Raw genomic sequence first — 22,678 nt, 5'->3', positions numbered from 1 at the left:
CAAATCAAGGTCCTTCATTTCAAACTTAGAGGCCAAATCCCTCTTACACTGGAGCATTAGAGGTTCACTACCTGTCAAGAATAGATCGTCAAGATATAAAACCAAATTCAAAGGCATACCTTGGACCACTTTGAAGTAGAGGTTCGGATCAACATTGCTTCTTGTGAATCCAAGCTTCACTAGATAACTGTCAATGCGGGCATGCCGAGCTTTGGTGGCTTGCTTCAAACCATATAATGCTTTCTTCACTTGCAAACATGAGTCTTCCTGTCCTTCACTTCAAATCCCTGAGGCTACTCTGCGTATACCTTTTCTTGTAGTATGCCATGAAGAAATGCCGTCTTTACATCCATTTGGTGAATAGTCCATCTTTGACTAGCGGCAAGGGAAACAATTTATCTAACGGTGGTGTTCCGAGAAATTGGTGTAAAGTTGTCGTCATAATCTTCTCCCTCTTTTAGGGAGAATCCTCTAGCCATTGACCTTGTCTTGTATTTCTCAATGCTTCCATCAACTCCATGTTTGATCTTGTACATCCATTTCGAGGTTATGACAAACTTTCCTTTAGGTTTCAGAACGACATCACATACATCATTCTCCATAATGGATTCATACTCTTCGATCATAGCATCCTTCCAAACCCGTTCTTTCACGGCTTCTTCAAAGGTGGGAGGTTCAACCTAAATGATGTTGCTCATAGCTACAACATAACCTTGATACCTGCATGGCTTCTTGTTTTCTCCAAAGGTCCCATTGGCAGGAATATGTCTCTCAACATCATGTAATGTATCACGAAGCCACAATGGTCTCTTCCTAGCAGGGGTATCACATGGAGGAGGATTTAATGGGTCAATAGGCTCCATGGGATCATCATCTGTATCTTTCTCTGGCTCGGGTACAAAGTGGCCTTCTAGTAGGTCCATATCATCATCGTTCTTCATAGGAGTAGGCAGAGGAAGGTCCCTTTTTTTCCAAGTGCAACATCTTCATCGAAGGTTACATCCCTACTAAACTCGATCCTCTTTTGACCAAATATATATAATCAAAATGCTTTATAATTTTCCCAATACCCAACAAATGTACCTTTCTTTTTGGTGGCTTCCATCTTGTTCCTCTTATCCTTAAACACATGAAAATATATGGAACAACCAAATATCTTGAGATGACCAATATCAGGTTTCACACCCATGAATACTTCTTCGGGAGTCTTGTTATCCAGAGCTTGATGAGGAACCCTATTTTGTACATAGACTGCTGTATTTGTTGCTTCTCCCCATAGAAACTTTGGTAACTTTTGATCATGAAGCATAGCATGAGCTGCTTCTATGTTATGAATATAATTCATAACAATTAAATAAATAAAATAAATACAAATATTAAATAATTAAATATTATTTAGGTTAAATAGTCATTAAATTAAGTGAAAAGGCATGTCTAAAAGACATGTCCATTCACGAAAGGTCACCTGCTGAGGTATAAAAGCAGGGTCCTCATTGTACATTCAGATCATCTTATACAATTATATATATTAATAAATTATTATTATTAAATACCTGTGTGTATTTTTACATTCAATCTACAAGCTATCAATTTTCTTGCTTTAGCCATAGTTTTATGTTACAGTGTGGTATTGGAGCATGGCACACAATATAATCGTGCGGGCCTTTGAACGTAGTTCGCTGCAGAATGTGCCATTACGTTCACATCTTGATTACTTTGAACAGTTTAGTATTCAAGAAGCATTACATCGTTTGGAAAAATCATTTGCAGAAGTTAAAGAATTTCCAAAAGAAATCAATAATAAGAAAGATGAAAGAAATGACGGGGATATTAATTCTGTTTATGAAGATCAATATGAAGCTACGAAGGACAATGAATCACACAAGTCGCAAAAAAGACGGCCCCGAAATCATAAATTGATCAATCACTTGCCCGACAACGATATCAAACCACTTCATCAATTCATCAACCCTACTTTGCCCTCTGCAGGAGAGCACACACCAGGCCATCGAACGAACAAGCAGATTACCAATTCAATAGGTGGTGAAACGCGGTGGTCAACAGTTGTGACCAGGACAGAGAAAGGCTATTGCTCGCATATTGCGGCTAATGCAGCGCCGCCAACACTACAATTTCCTTCGAATAAACGGAGGGCTGACATTGAAGATGAAGAATACCAGAAGTATAAGGTTCTCAAGAAGAATCAATGCGGCCCTCAAACAAATGTGAGCATATCGGATCGGGGGATTCATATTCTTTCAGAAAGACGGGGACGCAACACTATGAGTCAATTGTTCTCCAAAATCCATTCTTTGCCTGCCGTTTCATTAGCTCTTTTGGTTCAGATAACACGTCTAAAATGTGGAGGCTTCATATTAGGTTTGCATTTCAGCCATTGCATCGCTGATGGCGCTGGAATCGCCCAGTTTGTGATGGGTTTGAGTGAAATAGCCAGAGGAGCAGCAACACCCACGGTTCCTCCCGTTTGGAAAAGAGAAATCCTTCGACCCAGAGCGCAGCCTACCGTGAAATCCCCTGCTATCGGCCGTTTATATTATGATTTTGTAGACAAATATCGAAAATCGGTGGTGCCAGTGCGTGCAGGAGAGGGAATGAGCTCAAAATGGTTCTATTTTGGTCCAGAAGAAATTGGAAGCTTTGAAACGGCAGGCAAAGGAGGTGAGGCACTGCACCACATTCGAAGTAATAGCGGGTTGCTTGTGGCAATCGAGAGTAAAGGCTCTCAATATCCCTGCCCACCAAGACTCGGCATTATTGTTTTCCGTGAACGCCCGTTCTCGATTTCGACCGCGTCTTCCCACGGGGTACTATGGAAATGTAGTAGCATGCGGCCACGCTATAGCAAGAGCCGGAGATCTGATTGACCAGCCATTGTCTTTCGCTGTGAAATTGATTAACGAAGGCAAGAAAATGGTGGACGAAGAATACGTGCGATCCACGGTTGATTTGGCGGAGGTGAATGGGCGTCCACTCAGCCCACCGCGCGGTTGTTACATCATTTCGGATATTTCCGAGATTGTAGTGGCTTGCGCAAATGCCGACTTCGGGTGGGGAAAAGCAGTGTATGTGTGTCCTGCTTCTTCCCCGGTACCCAACCTTTCGTCTTTGATGAGGCCCTCAAAGAACGACTGTGAAGGAATCAGCAGCTATAATTTTGCTGTGCGTTGTCTAGATGAGGATCTTCAATCCAAAGATGTTCTGCTTCGAGAGTTGACACAACGGTTTCGAGAATTGACAGAACGACAACATCAACCTTTGCAGGTGTTACAAAATGGAAAAGCATTCGATGTGCAAGAAGCAGTGATGTTGTTTCAACTTGCACTCGCTGCCCAAATATTTGCATATCAGTAGTCTATTCGACCTGGTCTACTGAACTATTACCAATGCAATTTCGGCCTGTAAAATGTCTAGAAATATGCTATCGGTTTCTGCTAGTGGAAGACGCTGCGGGGTAATCGAAAACCATGGTGTTGAGGTGACATAGCTAGAATCGACGGTGTTAAAACGTCGCAATCCGGGTGGGGTCAACGGGTGTGACCAATAGACGTGACCACACCATTTCGAGAAACTTCCGCTCAAATTAGTGTTAAAGAAAAATTAATAAAGTTAAAAAAATAAAAAAATTATTGTTATTACAAAAAAAAATTACAGAGTATATATATATATATATATATAGATATATATATATATAATCTAAGGGAATATCACTGAGTAGCTATAAGACGATAAGAAGGTCGTGTGTGAAGAAAACCGCCAACATTAAAGTTTTGAGGACAAAACTTCCGAAGGGAGAGGCTATGTTATGAATATAATCCATAACAATTAAATAAATAAAATAAATATAAATATTAAATAATTAAATATTATCTAGGTTAAATAGTCATTAAATTAAGTGAAAAGGCATGTCTAAAAGACATGCCCATTCACGAAAAGGTCACCTGCTGAGGTATGAAAGTAGGGTCCTCATTGTACATTCATATCATCTTATACAATTATATATATTAATAAATTATTATTATTAAATACCTGTGTGTATTTTTACATTCAATCTACAAGCTATCAATTTTCTTGCTTCAGCCATAGTTTTATGTTACATTCTACTATGGACCTATTCTTCTTTTTAGCCACACCATTTTGTTCGGGATTGTATGGTACAATATTCTCCTTCTTGATACCTTCCCTTTTGCAGAAGTCAATGAACTCATTTGAAGTGGACTCTCTATCATTGTTAGACCTGAGGACCTTATGTTTTTTTTTTTTGATTCTCTATCAGCGCATTGATGTCCTTGAACATATCAAAAGCCTCATCCTTATGCTTTAAATAGGAAATCCATGTTTTCTTGGAGAAGTCATCAATGAATATGATATAATAGAGATGGCCACGAAGAGAGTGCACTAGCATGGGTCCACAAAGGTCAGAATGAATGAGTTAAAGAATTCCATCGGTCTTATTCTTGCTGTAGGGGAATGGTTCAATTGTCTTCTTCGCCTTAGCTCATCCTGAACATACTCCATCATGACTAGCTTGAACATTAGGCATCCCAGAGACTAACTTCTTCAATTTTTGTAGGGCTTCATTATGTAGATGCTCCAACCTTCGATGCCATAACTCACTTTGATGATTAATGTCGTGGACATTGCTAGCAAAGGTCTTCCACTGACGCTATAGAGTCCTTCAATTCTAGATACCAATGTGAACGCATCCCTCATGTGGGATTCCATAGGCCATGTGAGGACTTTCCTCTTATGAAAGCTACTCTCATCTTTTTGTCTTCCAAGGCAGATATGGATACTGAGTTCTTCTTTAGTCCCACAACATACATAACATCATTAAGAAGAATGGATTCCTTAGAGTGCAGATGAAATTTGACAGAACAGAAACCTTTCATAGGATGAGTAGTGTTGTCCCCAAGAATGATATTTAAATTAGTCTCCCTCTCAACTAGATTTGAGAGGAATTCCTTATACCCAGAGAAATGTCTAGAAGCCCCACTATCTACAAACCATCATACAAACACAGGGGCGAAGAACTAGAAAGAGCGGAAATAAGAATGTATTTAGATTGGCTAGCAACTGCATTATTTTCATACCTGAAATTTCTTGCTCTCTTTTGAGGATGATAGCTTTCTTCTCGATCATCAGGGGCATCTCTTCTTCTTCTAGCATCTCACCTTCTTTTATCATCACCTCTTCTTCTATCATCACTTCTCCTATCATTGCACTCGTTGTTGTTGTAGCCTCAGTTGGATCTTGGAGCATCTCTCTTTCTTAGACAGTCTCGGGCATAGTGACCATACTTGTGGCAGTTGAAGCATTCAACTTGAGGCTTGTCTTTTCTAAACCTTCTCTTGGAGTCCTTGGATTCAAGAGAAGACTTTCTTGGATTGGATGGTCTCCCTCTACCTTTCTTCTTCTTATCTTGTGTAGCAAATGCAAAGGGTTCTCCTTCACGCTTTTGAATCCTTCCTCAGGCAATCATCCTGGTTTTCTGTTGAGTGCATTTTCCAACAAGTTGATCAATTGTTGGGAGTTTATTGTTGTCCCTTATAGTGGTAGGAAGGTTTCCCAAATGGGAGGAAGACCTTGAAGAGTGATCATCACCAACTCTCTATTAGATATAGGCTCACCAACAGCCTGCAATTGATCGCTTAGTTGGGATACCCTCATGATATAGGATTGCACATATTCTCCCCTGTTCATTTTCAGTTGCTTGAGTTTATTGTTCAAAGAGAGAATATGATTCAAATTGTTGACCTCATACATCCCAACTTGCTTATCATAGATATCCTCAGACTTTTTCAAGCTTCCAACATAGACAAGTAAATGCTCTTGCAAACCATCAATGAGAATTTACTTGGCTTTGAGGTCACCTTTCTTGTACTTGGACTTGCTAGCAGTAGAAGCTTTCTTCGAAGGTTCAGGTACCTTTCCTTGCACGTATTCCAAAACATTGTTGTCATCTAGTATAACTTCCAACTTGATCTTCTAAGCAACAAAGTTTGATGAATCACCCAACTTCTCATTATCCTTGAAGAAAGAGGTAGTCATCTTGTCCAAATCAAATAGGCTCCTTCAACTTCTTTCAAAGATGATTGCTCTTGTTTCTTGTCTCCTTGGGCTTTGTTCTTCACCTTAGCTTTGAAACCATGCTAAAATTCCATTGTTCTATGCTGTTACAATCACTTTAGCCCAATTCTTAACTTCAATTAGCAATCAATTTAATCTTCCTCTAATAAATGACAATTGTAGATAGAACAGTAAATGCAATGTATAATAAGAGACAATCAGAAGCAATGATAAGAGTTAAGAATTTGGTCAAAGACCAGAGAAAAACCCACAATGGGTAAAACCCTTTCAAATTCCTCTTATTAGATTGTCATAAAATGTTCAGTAGAGAGATACAATGATTCCATTCAACAACAGCAAAGTCAAAGTCAAATATTTAACCATCCAACAAAACCAATATCCAAAGTACAATAGATGAGCCCTAAAATTCAAATCTGGTCATTATGAAATCTGCTATTCTGGTCAAAGTCAACAACATTCAAAGAAGCCCTAACCAGTCACAAATCAATGGTCAAAAATGTCCTCTAAGAGCTCGGTCAATAGTTAAAAGATTCAACCTCCAATGTTGGTCAAAATTCAGTCAAAACAGTCCCAAAAATCATGTCAAACCTGGTCAATGGAGAGAGGTCTATGGTCAAAGTCTGCGGTCAAACTTGCAGTTATCTGCAGTCAAAGTGACCAGAAAACCTTGGTCTTTGTGCCAATGAATGCAACCTTCCAAAATAGGTCCAAAATTGGTCAAACCAAGTTAAAACAATGCTGGTCAACATTGGTCAAATTCTCCCAAACAGAAAAGTCATCGCTGCTTTCAGAAGTGCCTCCAAACCCTTCACACGTGTGAAGAGAACATTGCAATATTTCAGATGTATGAACCAATAGAAGAAGAGAGAGATGCTTGATGTGATGTCTAAATGAAGGTGACTTTTTCTGAATTTATAGGTGTTAGAGGAGGGCTAATTTGTGTTTTAGGCCGACCTTGACTTTTGTGTCATTGTGGGTTTTCACTTTAAAAGTCCATTTTTCCTTAACCTAATTAAGTTCTTTCAAGGGCAATTTGGGGCTTCTCTGGGTGAGGAAGACTGACCAATGGAGGGAATTTGTCCCTGAGCTGCCAAATTAACAGAATTAATCACATATTTATAGTCTTCTATGGTGGATGAATAGGAGTCTTCAGGGGTTAAGCTGACTTGTTGAAGACTCTTTATGAATTTTTCTTATTAAACATATTTACCACATGCCTTAATAATTATTTTTCCAACCAAATTTGTGCCATATTAAATAATAAGAGAGTGCCCAAATACATTTGAATCATATTTGGGGCTAGATGGGCTTCTTTTGGGGTAGTTGGGTTTCTCGTGGGAAATTCCTCCCATAGCTGCCCCAAGTTTTAATAGGAAAAACCCCGAAGGAAAAACCAGTGCAATGGATGCGGGTTTTATTATTATTCAACAATTTGAGAAATATTACAACAGGTTGTCTTTCACTAGCAAACCTCTGACAACTGATAATCTAACTCAGTGATCATTCAATTAACTGATCAATCGGCCCAAAATAGCTAGTGCATGCAAAGAATTCGAGTACCCCAGTTGTGGTGGAGATTCCAAGGTAGTGTAACATCAGTTGTAGACTAGTCTTGAGTGTATAGGTGTTGCATGCAGTCAGATGATCAACCTTGGGAATTGCGTAATCAATTTGAGGAATTTCCTAAATAATAAGGGCCTAATTTCTCAAGGAATTTGCATTGGTTTTTTTAATTCCATGTTCTTGTGGAATTCCATATGTTGGGGAGATTGGTCGATCTATCGAAACTGGAATCCAAGAACATTCAACTAACATTAAGCATAATCATTCAAAAAATCTGCTCTGGCAAAGCATTTCGATAAAACCAAGCATCAAATTTGCATTGAAAAAATTTGCATCCTTCCTAAAATTGATCACTACTTCCACAAAAAATTTAGGGAGGTCATAGAAATCAATAAACATCCTAAAAACCTTAATAGGGATGAAGGATGGATTATAAGTGAAAATTGGATTCCTACTTTAACATCTAAATCAATATCTTCCCAAACCCCCTCCCCTTAAAATCTCATTAATTAATAGCACTCCCCTTCAGTTTCATTAATTAATATGATTTTTTAAAACAAATCATTCATAATAAGAACAAATATATTAATTATTTTTAATATATAACAAGTATTTTAATCATTTTTATAAAACATTATAGTTAATTATCACTAAATAATATTATTAATATTTAATACATAGCATATTCATATAACCCTTAATAATTTTATTAATAACATGACATATATAACTAATATTTAATAAATAGCGTATTTATATAATCTTTAATAATTTTATTAATAGCATGATATATATAGAGCATATTATATCACACATTTTATAATATATTAATAAAATCTTTTCTCTTTAGGGTTTTATCGTGGGCCATTTTCCAATCAATTTTTTCCTATTTATTATAACCCAGGGTTTGATCAGTTTTCCGTATTTCTTTGTATCTTGAAGATGAACCATAATTGTGGGTTCGAAATGTCGATCATCGAACTATCATGAATGCGATGCATCTGGAAAGCTATTTGAAATGATGATAACAGTCGCAGAAAATTGAAATCTAAAATATTTAATTATTGTCTAATTAATCTAATTGAGTAGTTTCTAAAGCTTTTCCGACGAAATCTTTTCTAGGTTTTGGAGATTTCATGTTCCTTAGCCTCTTGGACACCATAGAGACTAGAACACATTTTCGATGCTACCCCAAAAACTAACTTAAAATACCTTCAATCGAAGCACAGGGATTAGTAAAGTTAGAACAAGAAATCTTGCAAGGAATTCAAGAAATTGTGGATGCAGATAGGAAAGCTGTTGCTCAGAAAGGCCTGAAGCATACCAAGGAAGCCATTGCCAAACACGTGGTAGAACCAACAAAGCTGCAGACAATGATCTCTATTCTTTAACACCGAGTTTAGACAGATATGAAAACAATATTGCCCAATGCCCGAGTGTGAAATCAGATTTGAGAGGATCATATCCAACAAAGCCATATCCATCGCAGCCTATTACAAAGCTTGGCATGATCATCTAACTTGGGAATTACAAGTTGAAGTCTTACCTTTGGGCATTTTGAGATTAGTGCCATGAAAGGACATTATTTTTATTATTTTTGATTTTCGTGTAATGTGTAAATGAAATTAGGATTAGAATTAAAATGAAAAGTCATGGAAAATAAAAAGTCATGAGGGAAGTTGAAAGGTCATGGGAAGTGAAGAGTCACTGTGTTTTGTATAAATATACTCTCATGGCTAGTTAGAAGGGACTTTTAGTTTTGGATTCCTTTGAGCACCTTGGAAGAGGAAAGCTTGTACATTCCTTTCGAAGATCAAGTGACAGTTTAGCACTTCCACTATTGGATTTCATGGATGCTTTTTGTAATGGATATTTAAGCTTAATTTTGAGAAGCTCTCTTCGGCCATGACAAGCATTTCATTCATGTGTTGTTGAACATCGTAAGACTATTCTTATGGTGATTTAATGGTATGTGATTGCTATTTGTGTCTTAACAATTAATGAGCTATTTCGTCGGTTAGAGACTCATATTTTATTTGAGATTGTTTGCTGATTTATGGTTTCACGAGTGTTAGTGATTGTGAACTAATTTGCAATTGATAACAAATATATTTCTTCATCCATGTATCTTAATTAAAGTTTGTTAACAATTTTTCATTAAGATTCATGTCCATTTACTTAGGTGCTGTTATATTCTGTGTCTTTTGCTAAGTATTTTATAGTGTGTCTTTTGCTCAAAGTATGCCATAAAGCTGTTTTAACTTGCATTCTATTGGAAGTCTGATTTGGATTTCCTTTCTCTTGCTGACTCAGTCCAAAACCAATTCTCAAACAAATATGGTGGCAGCCGGGCCCACATACCGGATGGGACTCCTGTCCCAAATGGTGTAAGGTCTAGTTGGGACTTTATATTGGGGAGATTCCCTTACCATTGGCGGTGCATTTCTGCTCATCAACAAGCAGTTTAATTCTGAACTTTGACTTTAGAAGTTTGAACCTACCTTTGAACTGTTGACTACATCTTACAGCACTTTGGTAATGAATATGATTCCCTGTTCTATTGTTTTGGTTGATATTGTCTGTTACAAATTACAATTTGTTGATGACAAATGTCATATATTAAAACTTGAAGGTTGATGTTGATGGTTGATCATTTGATGGCAGTGTTGTAACTGCTAGATGATTGATGATATATGTGAATGGTTGATGCTTTAATGATCACCATTAATCCAGTTGTTAAATTGATGTTTTCAGGTTTTTTGCAGCAAATTCAGCACTTTGCATGTTTTTTAAATATATATATATATATATATATGTGGGGGGCTCCCCAATCTTGGAATCTTTTAAATATTGCACTTTCATTTCTGCCTCCATTCCTCGCTCCTAACAGTGTAGATCTGACTCCAGATCATATTGCGTAAATTGATTGGCATTTGCCACTGCCAATGTAGGGGAAAGTAGCATATACATATTGTAAAAGTAATAGTTTTCATAACTACAATTGATTATCCAAAACCATCTTATTTTCTCCTAGTCAAACCTCACTGGTATTCTCCATATTTCTCCTCTACTCGTTGAATTTGTCCTCCAAATGTCAAGTGCATTTAATGAAAATTCATTGACTACGGTTTCAAATAGAATGAAAGAGAGCTATTGGAGTGGATGAGAGGAGATCCATAATTTTCTCTTACCACTTTGCTTCTTTGAGGTTATAACTGTTAGATTTTTTCCATTTTTTGGGACATGTGATTTTTAAATCCCATTCTAAAAATATATAGTTTTCGTGTCATGATACAGTTAGATGCATGATTAGCTTTCGTCGTATTGGTAACTATGATTGATTTCTTGAAGTATGAATCTTTTTGTAGTTTTCTCTACATTGTCAAATCTTAAAAGGTCTTTACTGGAAACATTCCTCAATATGGTAGGAGATTAGGACTGCAGGACAAATTAATAAATATTTTAGGAGACTAGGGCTAAGCATTACATGATATCCCAAAACATACACATTGGTTTAGAAGCCTACTACTCTATAAATGCCACATTTGTGAAAAAAGTTTATTTGTTTTAGTACAATCAGGTTATTCGGGACAGTATTTGTTTCTTTCTTGTCGGTTATTCATATGCTTCTTTGATTTGTTCACTTGCAAGAGAGACGTAGCTGCTGTCTGCAATAATGTTCTTGTAATAGATTTTAATCAAAAGCTTTAAATTTAGAATGTTAAAGTTTCATGTCTTATTAAATCTTTTATGGATTCATATTCATTATGCCGATTCAGTATTTCGACTGTAGGGAAAAAGACAGGTCGTAATTTGATTTATAATGATTGCATGGAAAACTATTGTATATGAGTTTACTTTCTAGATTATCTAATCTATTCAAACTGTAGAAGTGTCTCGTCTTCAATTTTCAGATTTGTAATGTGTATCAGGAACTACTCCTCGACATCGAGATGTTTTTTGTGATGGTTTTACTCCATCACCTACGACTGTTGCACCCATGTTCCCCTTCTATGAAAATACAAATGAATGGGATGAATTTGGGGAGGTTATCAACCCTGAAGACTATATAATCAAAGAAGAGGATGGTGTTGAGCTCGCTGCATCACAACCTGTAAGTTATTTCTGATGTGTTTAACATTGCTTTTTAACTTTTGTTGTTAAATGAGGGAAAAATTGTATTTTAAGCAGAACATTTCTTAGGCAATCTCCACACTTGTGGGTTGTTAGGACTAGACATTAGGAAAGTAGACGTTTATGAGATAAGCAGAATGAAAGAAATGTGGTGAAAGGGAATGCCCCCTATTTGGGAAGTCAATTTAGCAAGTACCATTTTAAAAATCTATTTTCATGCATCATGTTCTTATTTACAATACACAAGTCTTTAGTGGTTGTGTCCTTTAAGACCTTTGGCCTATACTTTGAAGGATCCAAGAGGGGTTACAGATAGATTTTGAGGAACTAGATCATATCAGAATAACAATAGTGGAATAGATGATAGATCTCAATGATAACTTCTGAACATTTGCTGCTTCCAAGTCAGAAATAAAGTGCAATGGGAGATGAAGTGAAGGTGAGAAAGGAGAATAATTATAGAAACGTCAAAGCCCCAAAAATGATCATAGTTTTCTCCAGTGAAGAAATCTCAATTAAATGGATGAATGTTCTCCCAATGATGTGCCCTGCTTTGCTTGGAATATATGAGATGAGAGACAAAAAATCGTTTGAACAAGCACTGAAACTGATGCATGAAGGTCCAAGGGTAGAGCACCCAAGTTAACTGAAGATAGGAGAATCTTCCCAAAAAAACCACCAGAAGCTGCCTAAAACAATCTTCGAGTGAGGCACACTAGTTAGGGAAAACTGTGTCCTAAAGCTCTCTAAGGAAGGCACAATATCTCCTCCTAGAATAATGACGAGAGTTGCTTGGAATAATTCTAAGGTTATACCCTGAATAGACTCCATGAGAAATGGATAAGATAGACTGAAGTCGCTCCAGGATGGAGTGCCCTCCTTGGCATATAATAACTTTAGTGGTGCTTGCTGTCATTGCCAACAATAGAATTACAGGCTTGCATGCCAAAGATTCACATGAATTACCTCATTCCTTGGAAAAAGTTGAGTTAAAATTCGCAGAATATCTTTTCTATAGTGTGCCTCTCTTGCATGGACAAGTGTTCATTCTCAGTCCCACAAAACAAGCATTATGGATACGGTAATGGACACGATCCTTTTGTTGGATAAGGTTCAGAGAAGCTTAGAACGACATTGTTGGTTAAGGCAAAGAAGAAGGCAAATAAAATGCTAGAGCCTATTAAATCATCATGGTCATCATCTGGGGTTAGTAATGTTTTTGATGGATGGATAGATGCAACATGCCATCCGCTAAACTTCATGGTGTCTTCCTTGAATGGAATGGTCTTCTAAAAAACGTTGGATGCTTTTGGAAAATACAAGGATGCACACTATACAAGTGAGTTGTTCATTAAAATTATTGAAGATGTAAGTGTTGATTTTGTTGATTTTTATTATAATAGAAACTGATTTTCTAATATTGATAATTACTTCCAATAATTTGTATTCTCAAGTTGTCTTATGTCATTTATATCATTAAGCAACTATACATAGAAAATCTCAACTATAATGCAATAATAGCCATAGGATCTGTTACCCACTACTTGTGAGTAGTATGCATAGGAGAAAATTTTCTCCTAGATGATCTTCAGCTAACAACTAGGAGCCCCTTGCAGCCACCACCAGATAGCTCGATGTGCCACTATCTCTGCCCCCTGAGCTAGTCATGTGTCCCTCGCCCATCTGTTATGATCATATGTTTGAAGGTGGGCCTTTGGACCCCAAAGGTATGAATTTTCATTGGTTTAGTTGAGTAATTTTGTTTACTTATCATGGACACTTTTGGGCATGGATTGGTGGGCGGATTCAGCAGAAAGAGGCGGGTTAGGTTTGTTCTCTTGTCTCCTATGCCTGATTCAGTGGTTAGCCTTGTATCCTAGTCCCATGGGATCTCTTTTACTGGTCATTAGCTTTAGGGCTGGCACTACATGGGAAATCGCGATTTTGGTTTTGTGGTCTTGCCTCCTGACACCATATACATCACACCCTTCCACTCATTTTAACCCCATTCATCACTTTTCCCATTTGGGTCCACATGTGTCGATTGGGTCCGCATAGGGTTAGCCTCCCGCTCGTCTTGTCCACACTTTTTGGGTCAGGCTTGGAATGATGCTCGAAGGTTGATGCAGCGAAAAAGAAAAGAAAAAACATATTTTGGCCACTTACAACAGGAAATGTACCACAAAATGCAAAAGATGGTCGGGACATACAAATTTAGCACATGGGCTGTTATCACTCCTCAAGATCTCCAAGGCTGAGGAAGAGTCCAGCTGAGGTAACCACAAACCAATCTTTTGACTTGGTAGCTAGCCCTACCAAGCCGGAGAGGGCTCTCTCCAAAGGATCACAGCCAAGAGGGCTGGATGGATTAGGGTTTTAGGCTAGGTATAAAGTGCAAGGGTTGATTTGATTTGAATGGGGTTGTTGGAAGAGGATTAGGTCAAAAAGACTAGGTCAGGGCAAATGAGGGTATGATTGCAGACATCTGATGAAGCAAGGTAGGTAGGCACTTAAACACTTTAAGGTTACGAAGTGAGATGGATAAGACTGGTGAGATGCTAGAAAGAACAAGACAAGCATGTATTCTTTCTAAACTGAAGAAAATGGACAAACTATGTAGATTTCCCCAAAACAGAGCATACAAAATGTATTCTACTTATCAACTTGAAAATCAACATATCATAGAAGTGAAATGCAATATGGAAGTACAAAACATTCAAACATATGCAACATAAGAAGAAACTATGTCAAAATTCCATACCACAGGTATTCCACCAAAATAGCTGCAACTCATTCACTAAATTCTGCCAAATACTGATTACACTAGTGTCTCTGATCAATAGCCAAACATCCATAGCACTATCTCTGCCTCTTTGCTATGTACTCATTGCCCCTTGTTGCAACTCAGATCACTTGTTCGAATTTTCTCAGCAAACCCCGGTCTAGAAAATTGAACTGACTGATCAATCTTGGTGTGTCTCCAACTGACCCTCGAACCTCCTCTTATACTTTTCCTGTTGAGTCTTCAACAACTGAGATTAAGTCTCTAATCAATGACTAAGATTAGAATTGGATTGATCCATGTCATTTAGAACATTCTCACCCAGTTTTATATTAATACCCATGAATATTTTAATTTTCCTAAGTCTAGACTTAGGAACCACATTGAAAATATTAATTATTTTAATATCTCTCTAACCGGGTGGAATTTCGCCAAACCATTTCTGGGTCTTGGAGATCTAATGTGCCTTGGCCTCTCCACCAATTTTCATGGCTAGAGCACATCCAATGCTACCACAAATAAACAATCCCTCTTAGCGAGGAATGTGCTATAGTATTGCTCCACCACTGAACATTGCCCTGATCCTTCCGCACTGATACCTTTGCTGATGCTTGGCTTGCTGCCCAACATCCATTGCACTGCTACTTCCTGTACTGCTGCCCATGGCTCTGCGACTACAACATCTGTACTGCAGCTCCCTCTCAACATGCTACCCATGGCTCTGCCACTGCTACATCTGTATTGCAGCTCCCTCTCAACATGCTGCCCATGCTGCCCATAACATTGCCATTTCTAACTGCTGCACTACAACGCAGTTATCAAGAAGTAAGTAACTGATCTACCCAGATTCTGACATGCTTGCTAGTCTGGAAGCCTCCTGAAGCTACCTCTGCTGCTATCTGGTGCTTTCTCTGCTGCCTCTGCGCTACTGCAACCACCTGTGTGCCTCTCGCACTGCTACAACCTGCACTGTGCATCTCACACTGCTGCAAACACCTCTGTGCATCTCACACTGTTGTAACCCCCACTGCGCTGCTACAGACCCCAACACTCTGGCATTGCCTTGTCACTCCATCACATCTTGCTTCTATCAATATCCGTCATCCTGCTACTGTCATTTGGGGCTCCTGTAGCCGGATAAGATCGAAGAGTTTGGGTACCTCAAGGATCTTGCCCTCATCTTCTGTAGTCCTCCTGACTACAACTCGATGTCACCCCACCTCTTCTCTAGAGGTGAATGAACACTCATGCCATAATCGCCATCAATGTCGACTTCTTTCTTTGCCTTAGCCGGAGCTGCCTTGGAGTTAGAAGCCTCTCCATTATTCTTATTCTTGGGACACTGGGTTGCATAATTACCCATCTCCCCACAATGGAAGCACTTTACCTTAGAGATGTCCTTCTTCTTCCTCTTCCCTTGCTATCCCGCAAATGCCAGAGCTGCATCCTCCTCCTCCTCTTTCTTGATTCGACCCCCTTCGCTGCTACTCCCCGCCTTGGTCAACCGTCTGATCTCTTCTTGGCGAAGAGCTGCCCACATCTCTTCCCCTCCTGGAAGATTAGCTCTACCCAAAATGATTTGGACAAATGTCTCCCAATCCTTAGAGACTGCATTCAGGGCAGTCCTCACCATGAACTCCTGATCCGGCATGGCCCCTATGGAAGTAAGTTGGTCCCGAATCTCCTGCAATATGAGGAGGTATAGATCTATCTGCTCCCCCTTTTGCCTTTGATACGACTGCAATTGATTCTCAAACAGCATCTTCCGCTGCCCGGAAGTGCCTTGATACAATGTGGTCAAAGTATCCCACATCTCCTTTGCCGTATTCTTCTCGGCAATATGTGACACGACATGATCCTTGACCCCATCAAGGATTATGCCATTTGCCTTCGCCATTGCATCCTCATACTTCTCATTATCAACTGGGTCTACTAGGATAGCCACAGTTCTAAAGGTGAAGCACTTGATGCAATGTGTATCCAGCACTGACAAGATCCTGGCATTCCAGATGGCAAAGTTGGAAGCCCCATCCAACCTGTCCTGATGCCTAAGTCCGTTCATTGCCATCTCCTCTCCTTTTGGACTCCCTCTGAGATTCGACTTCCCTCCTGGAAATCTGCCTCTAAGTCCTGATTTCCCTATTGGAAATCTTCCCGCTTACTGTCGATTCGCTCCTCTCTGATCCTCTTTTTTTGCAACTACAACTCGGATATGGATTTCTTGGCTAGAAATCCGTCAAGGCAGCGACTCCCTCTACCTTGGTTCTGTCTTGTTAGGTACTGTTTTGCTTTGACAGCAACAACACCCCACCAGCTTCCTAATCCACAATCTGCCCACAACTCCCTATGCCCTAGCAACTGAAGAAACTGAGCCTTCCAGCTCTGCGCAATCCTAGCAAAGGATGATTCACTTCTCTGGCCAACTGCGTCAAGCCTACTTGACTGAGTAGGATGATGTGGCTCTTTGTGAGCCTCTTCTGCTTCTCTTTGCCTCTGCGCTGGCCCTCTCTCTGGCTAGAAATGTTGACGCAGGCCCTTTGCGTCACTCCTTCTCTGCTGCTTTCTGCTTAGGAGCAACTCTATTTCTTGGGACAATTGCTACTGCTGCAAATACTTCTGATTATGCTGGTGCCTTCAGTCCTCCTGTGATTTGCAATGCTTTGATACCATGTTGAAATTTCTGAATCTAACACATCAGAAGTTCCTACTGCATTATCTGGTTTATTTCACCTACTTGTTTATTACATTAACAAGTTATTTATACATATAAATACTGAAAATAAACACAAAATGCAACCATAACTCATATACAGATCAACAACTGAAGTACTAGACAAACATACAAGGGACACCGTTATTTTTGGACAATCGTCCCTGGAAAAACCTAATGCGGGAAAACCGGTGCAACAATTATGAGGATTTTATTATTATGCAGGTTTCTTGAGTACAACTAGGGTACCAAACTGGCTCACCCAACAAAGATTTTTGCATGGCAATAATACCTCTTCTCGGAGACAGATATTCAGCAAGTCTGCCGCACGAAAATCCTTCTGGCGCTTCTCCAAGGCTCTGCGTCAGCTCTGCTAGCCTTTGCGTAGCTCTGGAATCCTCTGTACCAGCCTTCTACCTCTTTGCGTCAGCTCTCTGGCCTTCTGCATCACCCACGCAGGCCCCTCAGCCACTGTGCAGTCTCTAGCTGCCTTTACGTAGCCTCCTCAGTCACCGCTCTGGCCCTCTAGCAATATCTTTGCCTCTCTGCTATGTACTCACTGCCCCTCGCTGCAACTCAGGTCACTTGTTTGGTGATCAGGTCTAGATGATGAAAGTACCTCACTACACCCTTCTCGATGTGGGATCTGTTCCAGGACCTCACTCAACCCTTCCCTAGTTTGTGATTGGGTCCAGATGATAAAGGACCTCACCACACTCTTCTTGGTGTGTGATCGGGTCCAGGACCTCACTCAACCCTTCCTTGGTTGGTGATCGGGTCTAGATGCTGAGGGACCTCACTACACCCTTCTTGGTGTGTGATTGGATCCACAAACCTCACTACACCCTTTCTTGGTGTGTGATCAAGCCTCCTCTGAAAGGAACTCACTCAACTCTACTTGTTGAGCACTCTGGGCCTCTTAGACCATTCTCCCTTCCAGGAGAATGTCCATCCATGCTGGTGTCAAATCAACACTCCCTCTCAATGAGAGGGGTAATCTCCACAAGCCCTGGCTTGTCTCTAAAGTACACAAATTTTTCTCTAGGCAACAACTTCGTCACTCATCCACTGTTTGCTCATTGGTGGAGATGTACTTGAGCCTTACCGTTCTCTTCCTGTACCATGTATTTGTATTCAATCTCAAGGTGCCCTGACCTATCATCCTACTGTCACTTGCACCTGATCAATCAAATACTACATGCTGCAGTCACACTGCTTTCCTTTCACATTGCAACATACTTGTCCTTTGAGTGCAACAAATGTCTACTCCTTGCTCATCCACGAGATCAAGGCCCAATCATAAGCGATATACTAACTCTCTCTCTTTTCGACGCTCCTTTCCCAATTTGAATTTGTCTAGCTGTACTTATCTATTTGGGAGATCTCAAAAAAACCATAATTAACTCTGCCATGACCAATTGTACCATGTTGGTACTTCAACACATGTTGAACTATATTACTTGGCTCAACCATAAATTGGTTTTCTTCTGTTTCTTGATCCATCATCCTAACTGTATGTTCTTCCTAAAACATATCCTGCCACAACAATCTTGATTTGATCCCTTTGTCACTGATGCTATGAACTATCAAGTCAACATCTTTCAACTTGAATTTTGAGGTCCACTCCTAAAGCCATAAACAAGAGCTTATGGAAAATTGTTGACTTTTTCCTCTAGAGAAAATCTTGGGGTTAATGCAGCTTCTTTCGTCAAAGAAAAAATCATATTGGAACAATCTTGATCCATCAATCCAAGGGTATCAACTAGGAGGAGCTTGTACAAAGCCTTCTTACTTCTTACAAGTGTGCGACTTCTTCATGTACGTCACTAACTTGGGGTAGCTTACTTCTTTCATCGAGAAATACGATCTCTACTGAAGTGTACTTGACAAGACGCCCCTTCATAGCCTTCTTCGTTCTTGTTATGGTAATCTTTTGATTTGAGTTTTGTGTCATCCAATCCTAGGGCATTCTTTGCTATGTGAGTCTAGATTCCAGCGCAAACAATATCTCTCAATACAAGTTCTCTTGTCACAAGCTTTATTCTTCCATCCTTGATCAACCTTGATCCATCAATCCAAGGGTATCAAGTAGGAGGAGCCTGTACAAAGCCTTCTTACTGCTTACCAGTGTGGGACTTCTTCATGTACCTCACTAGCTTGAGGTAGCTTACTTCTTGCTTCGAGAAATACGATCTCTACTAAAGTGTACTTGACAAGACGCCCCCTCATAGCCTTCCTCATTGTTATGGTAATCTTTTGATTTGAGTTTCATGTCATCCACTCCTAGGGCATTTTGCGCTCTTTGAGTCTAGATTCCAACTCAAACAATATCTTTCAATACAAGTTCTCTTGTCACAAGCTTTATTCTTCCATCCTTTTTCATCCCCTGCCAGAGCATTCACTAGGAGGCCAAGGAAGAACACTCACAATGAAGCAAAGAATTCAAGGACAAGAGACTTAACTATAAGTAAAGTTAATAGTAATAATCAAATAGGAGATAAAGTACTTATCTTTTTGAGAACTTGTTAGCTCCCTCTTGACCTTGTATCGACCTTGCAATTTGATCAACTTCATCATCATGATGTCATCCCTCTGTAAGGTTTCTTCTTTTAGCGAAAACATTTGATTTTAAAGTTTTGTTGATAAACTTTAGGATTTCTTTTCAAGCCCTTGCTATGGTTTACAAATCGTAGATGTTCCAATATCCAAAAACCTTAGAATATGGTCAAAACTGTTTCGTCTTCCAAACCCTAGACTTATCTTGCAGGACCAACAATCAAATGCTATCATGTTTTGATGCAATAAATATGTATCCTGCTAGACACGATTTGACGAAATAGTGGATTTTAGTGTTCAGAATTTTGAAGAGGAGCTCAAGCTCCTAACTCAACAAATGGTGTTAATGCTTTGTAGTCTTTGTAATCTTAGCCTTAAGCAACATCTTCAACCATTCAACTTTGACCAACAAATTGATTTGTCATGGATGTCATATCAGACTTTGCGTATCAACACCTCATCGCATTCAAGGATTTTAGCTCATGAACCTATAACATTGTCTTATATCGGGCAAGGTCTCATTCTAAAAAATTCTTTCATCTTGTCAATTGTGTAGTATCAATGCTACTTGACTTCCTTTGGCTCAAATTACGAATTATCAATGAACAAGACAATTTCAAAGAGGTGAGATATCTCATCTTCAGAATGCCAAATATTCTTGGCACAAATATGATTCACAATTACCCAATATCAAACTGAGATTGCATCGTATCTTATCTTGCATCTTCATTTTTTCGTTGAATTCACTCTTGTGTTGTGATCATACTTAGTCTGGCCACTTGAGGCATCAACCCTTCATTTGATGAGATAGAGAAGCAAACATACGTTCTTCAAAGGTGTAACACCCCACCCCATATTTACCCACTTTAACATACTTACCAAGGTAAACATGAGCTGAGAGTTACTATGCATGACCCAACTTCCAAGATGCAGTTACGGAAATGGGGTCTAACTTTCTTAGCACATGTTATTCATTTTTACAAACATTTTGTGACCATGGTTTCTGTAAATCATGGAGGCATAGTTCGTTAACCGTTTTCATTAGTTTCATCATAAATTCATCAAGGGAAATGGGGTCTAACTTTCTTAGCACATGTTATTCATTTTTACGAACATTTTGTGACCATGGTTTCTGTAAATCATGGAGGCATAGTTCGTTAACCGTTTTCATTAGTTTCATCATAAATTCATCAAGAAAGCTTGCTTCCCTCTCATACTAGTTGCAATAAAACACATATTAGCTCATGAATCCATATAAAATATCCATGAACCTGTGAAAACCATGAACAAGATAAATAAAAAAGGCACTTCTTATAACAAGAAATACACCATGCACTTAAATAGTAATGGAGCCATGACAAACCAATCACATAATCATCACATTGATCTTCATAAAGAATAACATATATTAACATATGCATAGTACCAACCAAGTTAGGGACTTCCACGTTCCACTTGACCATTGATTGGGCTGAACCAATTCTTTCTTTCCGCCCAATCACCTCCATGCCATATTCCAAGTCTGAATGTGGGATCACATGGGATAAACCAAAGCATAACCAAACAGGGAATTCAGAGGAAAACTACCTCCACCCTCAAGCCATAGTGATTTCACCTAAACTGGTCCAAAATAACCAAACCAATACAAGCTTGGATGCCTCACGATTTTTTCACCATACTCAGAGGGTTTTTCCTGTCTCCACCCACATGTCAAGAGTTCTAGGAGAAAACCATCTCCACCCTCAAGCCTTGGGAATTTTCCTGAGACAACCTTAACCAAGATCCAAAATCTATCGACATCCAAAGATCAACCGAAATAGGGAATCCACTACATCACGACTATCCAAGAAATGGAATAAGGCAAGGCTGTACATGACCGTCACTCCAGGCAAATCCCATGCCAATGACAACAAAATAACCTATAAACCAATGCATGCACCATGCATTCATATTCCAACAAGATAACCAAACATGCACCCTCTTACCTGCAAAATCCTCTTACTGGTTACTGTTCCAATCTTCTTTTTGGATGCCACTCGAATTCCTCTTGCGCTTCTTGCTTTCCTTGCTTGTCTCTTGTTTGTGTCCAAGTGCTGTGTTGTTGGTCCAATATTAGCCTCTTCCCAAGTTGTCTAGGGCTCCAGATTCTACTATCTCAACCCACAACCTCCAGGGGACGCAAGCTGTTACATGGCTTTAGAGATTCCATCCCAACCCACAACCTCCAAGGACCCAAATTATTACAAGGCTCTAAAGGCTCTGTCTCAACCCACAACCTCCAGGGACTCAAGCTGTTACAGGGCTCCAAGGATCTTATGTCTCAACCCACAACCTCCAGGGAACCCCAAGCTGTTACAGGGCTCTAGAGACTATCAACTCAACCCACAACCTTCAAGGAACCAAAGGACTTGTTGCCGCTTAGCACACACACCTAGGTTACTGAGAAAAGCCCTTAACCTCACAAGGTGTGGTTGGTGGCAAATTTAAGAGATGGGGTTGTCACCTTTTCCCAACACTCTCTTCGTTTAAGCTCTCTCTTAGGTAAGCTAAGGGGGGTGGTCCCTAAATGAAAAACTAAGCTAAAAAAGGGGGGATGTGAGGTTTATTAGAGATGTCAAATTTGTATTACTTGAGATTATGAGCAGATGTAATGAACAATTTGAAATGAAATATATAACCATCAACACATGAACCAAAGATTAGCATACATAAAATGAGTGCCTTCAATATTACTTAAAAATAAATAATACTTGGTCAAGAAAAATGAAGTGTTTCAAATTGGAACACAAACAGCCATGTCAATCAAACACAAGATGTTAGCAAAA

The 22,678-nt window shown here is 39.2% G+C and overlaps 1 protein-coding gene across 1 annotated transcript in view; it reads left to right on the top strand.

The window, feature by feature from the left end:
• Window positions 1-22,678, top strand: part of CPSF100 (cleavage and polyadenylation specificity factor 100) — a 435,702-nt gene that overhangs the window by 206,792 nt on the left and 206,232 nt on the right. Inside the window, exon 11 of the mRNA XM_089411014.1 lies at window positions 11,604-11,785. Coding sequence (XP_089267140.1) covers window positions 11,604-11,785 — 182 coding nt within the window. The remainder of the gene's footprint in view (window positions 1-11,603; window positions 11,786-22,678) is intronic.

This window comes from Pinus tabuliformis, chromosome 3_1 (genome assembly GCF_031772625.1).
Source record: "Pinus tabuliformis cultivar Carrire ecotype Pingquan chromosome 3_1, CPIR1, whole genome shotgun sequence".
Classification (NCBI taxonomy): domain Eukaryota; kingdom Viridiplantae; phylum Streptophyta; class Pinopsida; order Pinales; family Pinaceae; genus Pinus; species Pinus tabuliformis.
Note: the sequence above shows the minus strand (reverse complement) of the source record. Positions and strands in the feature narration are given on the sequence as shown.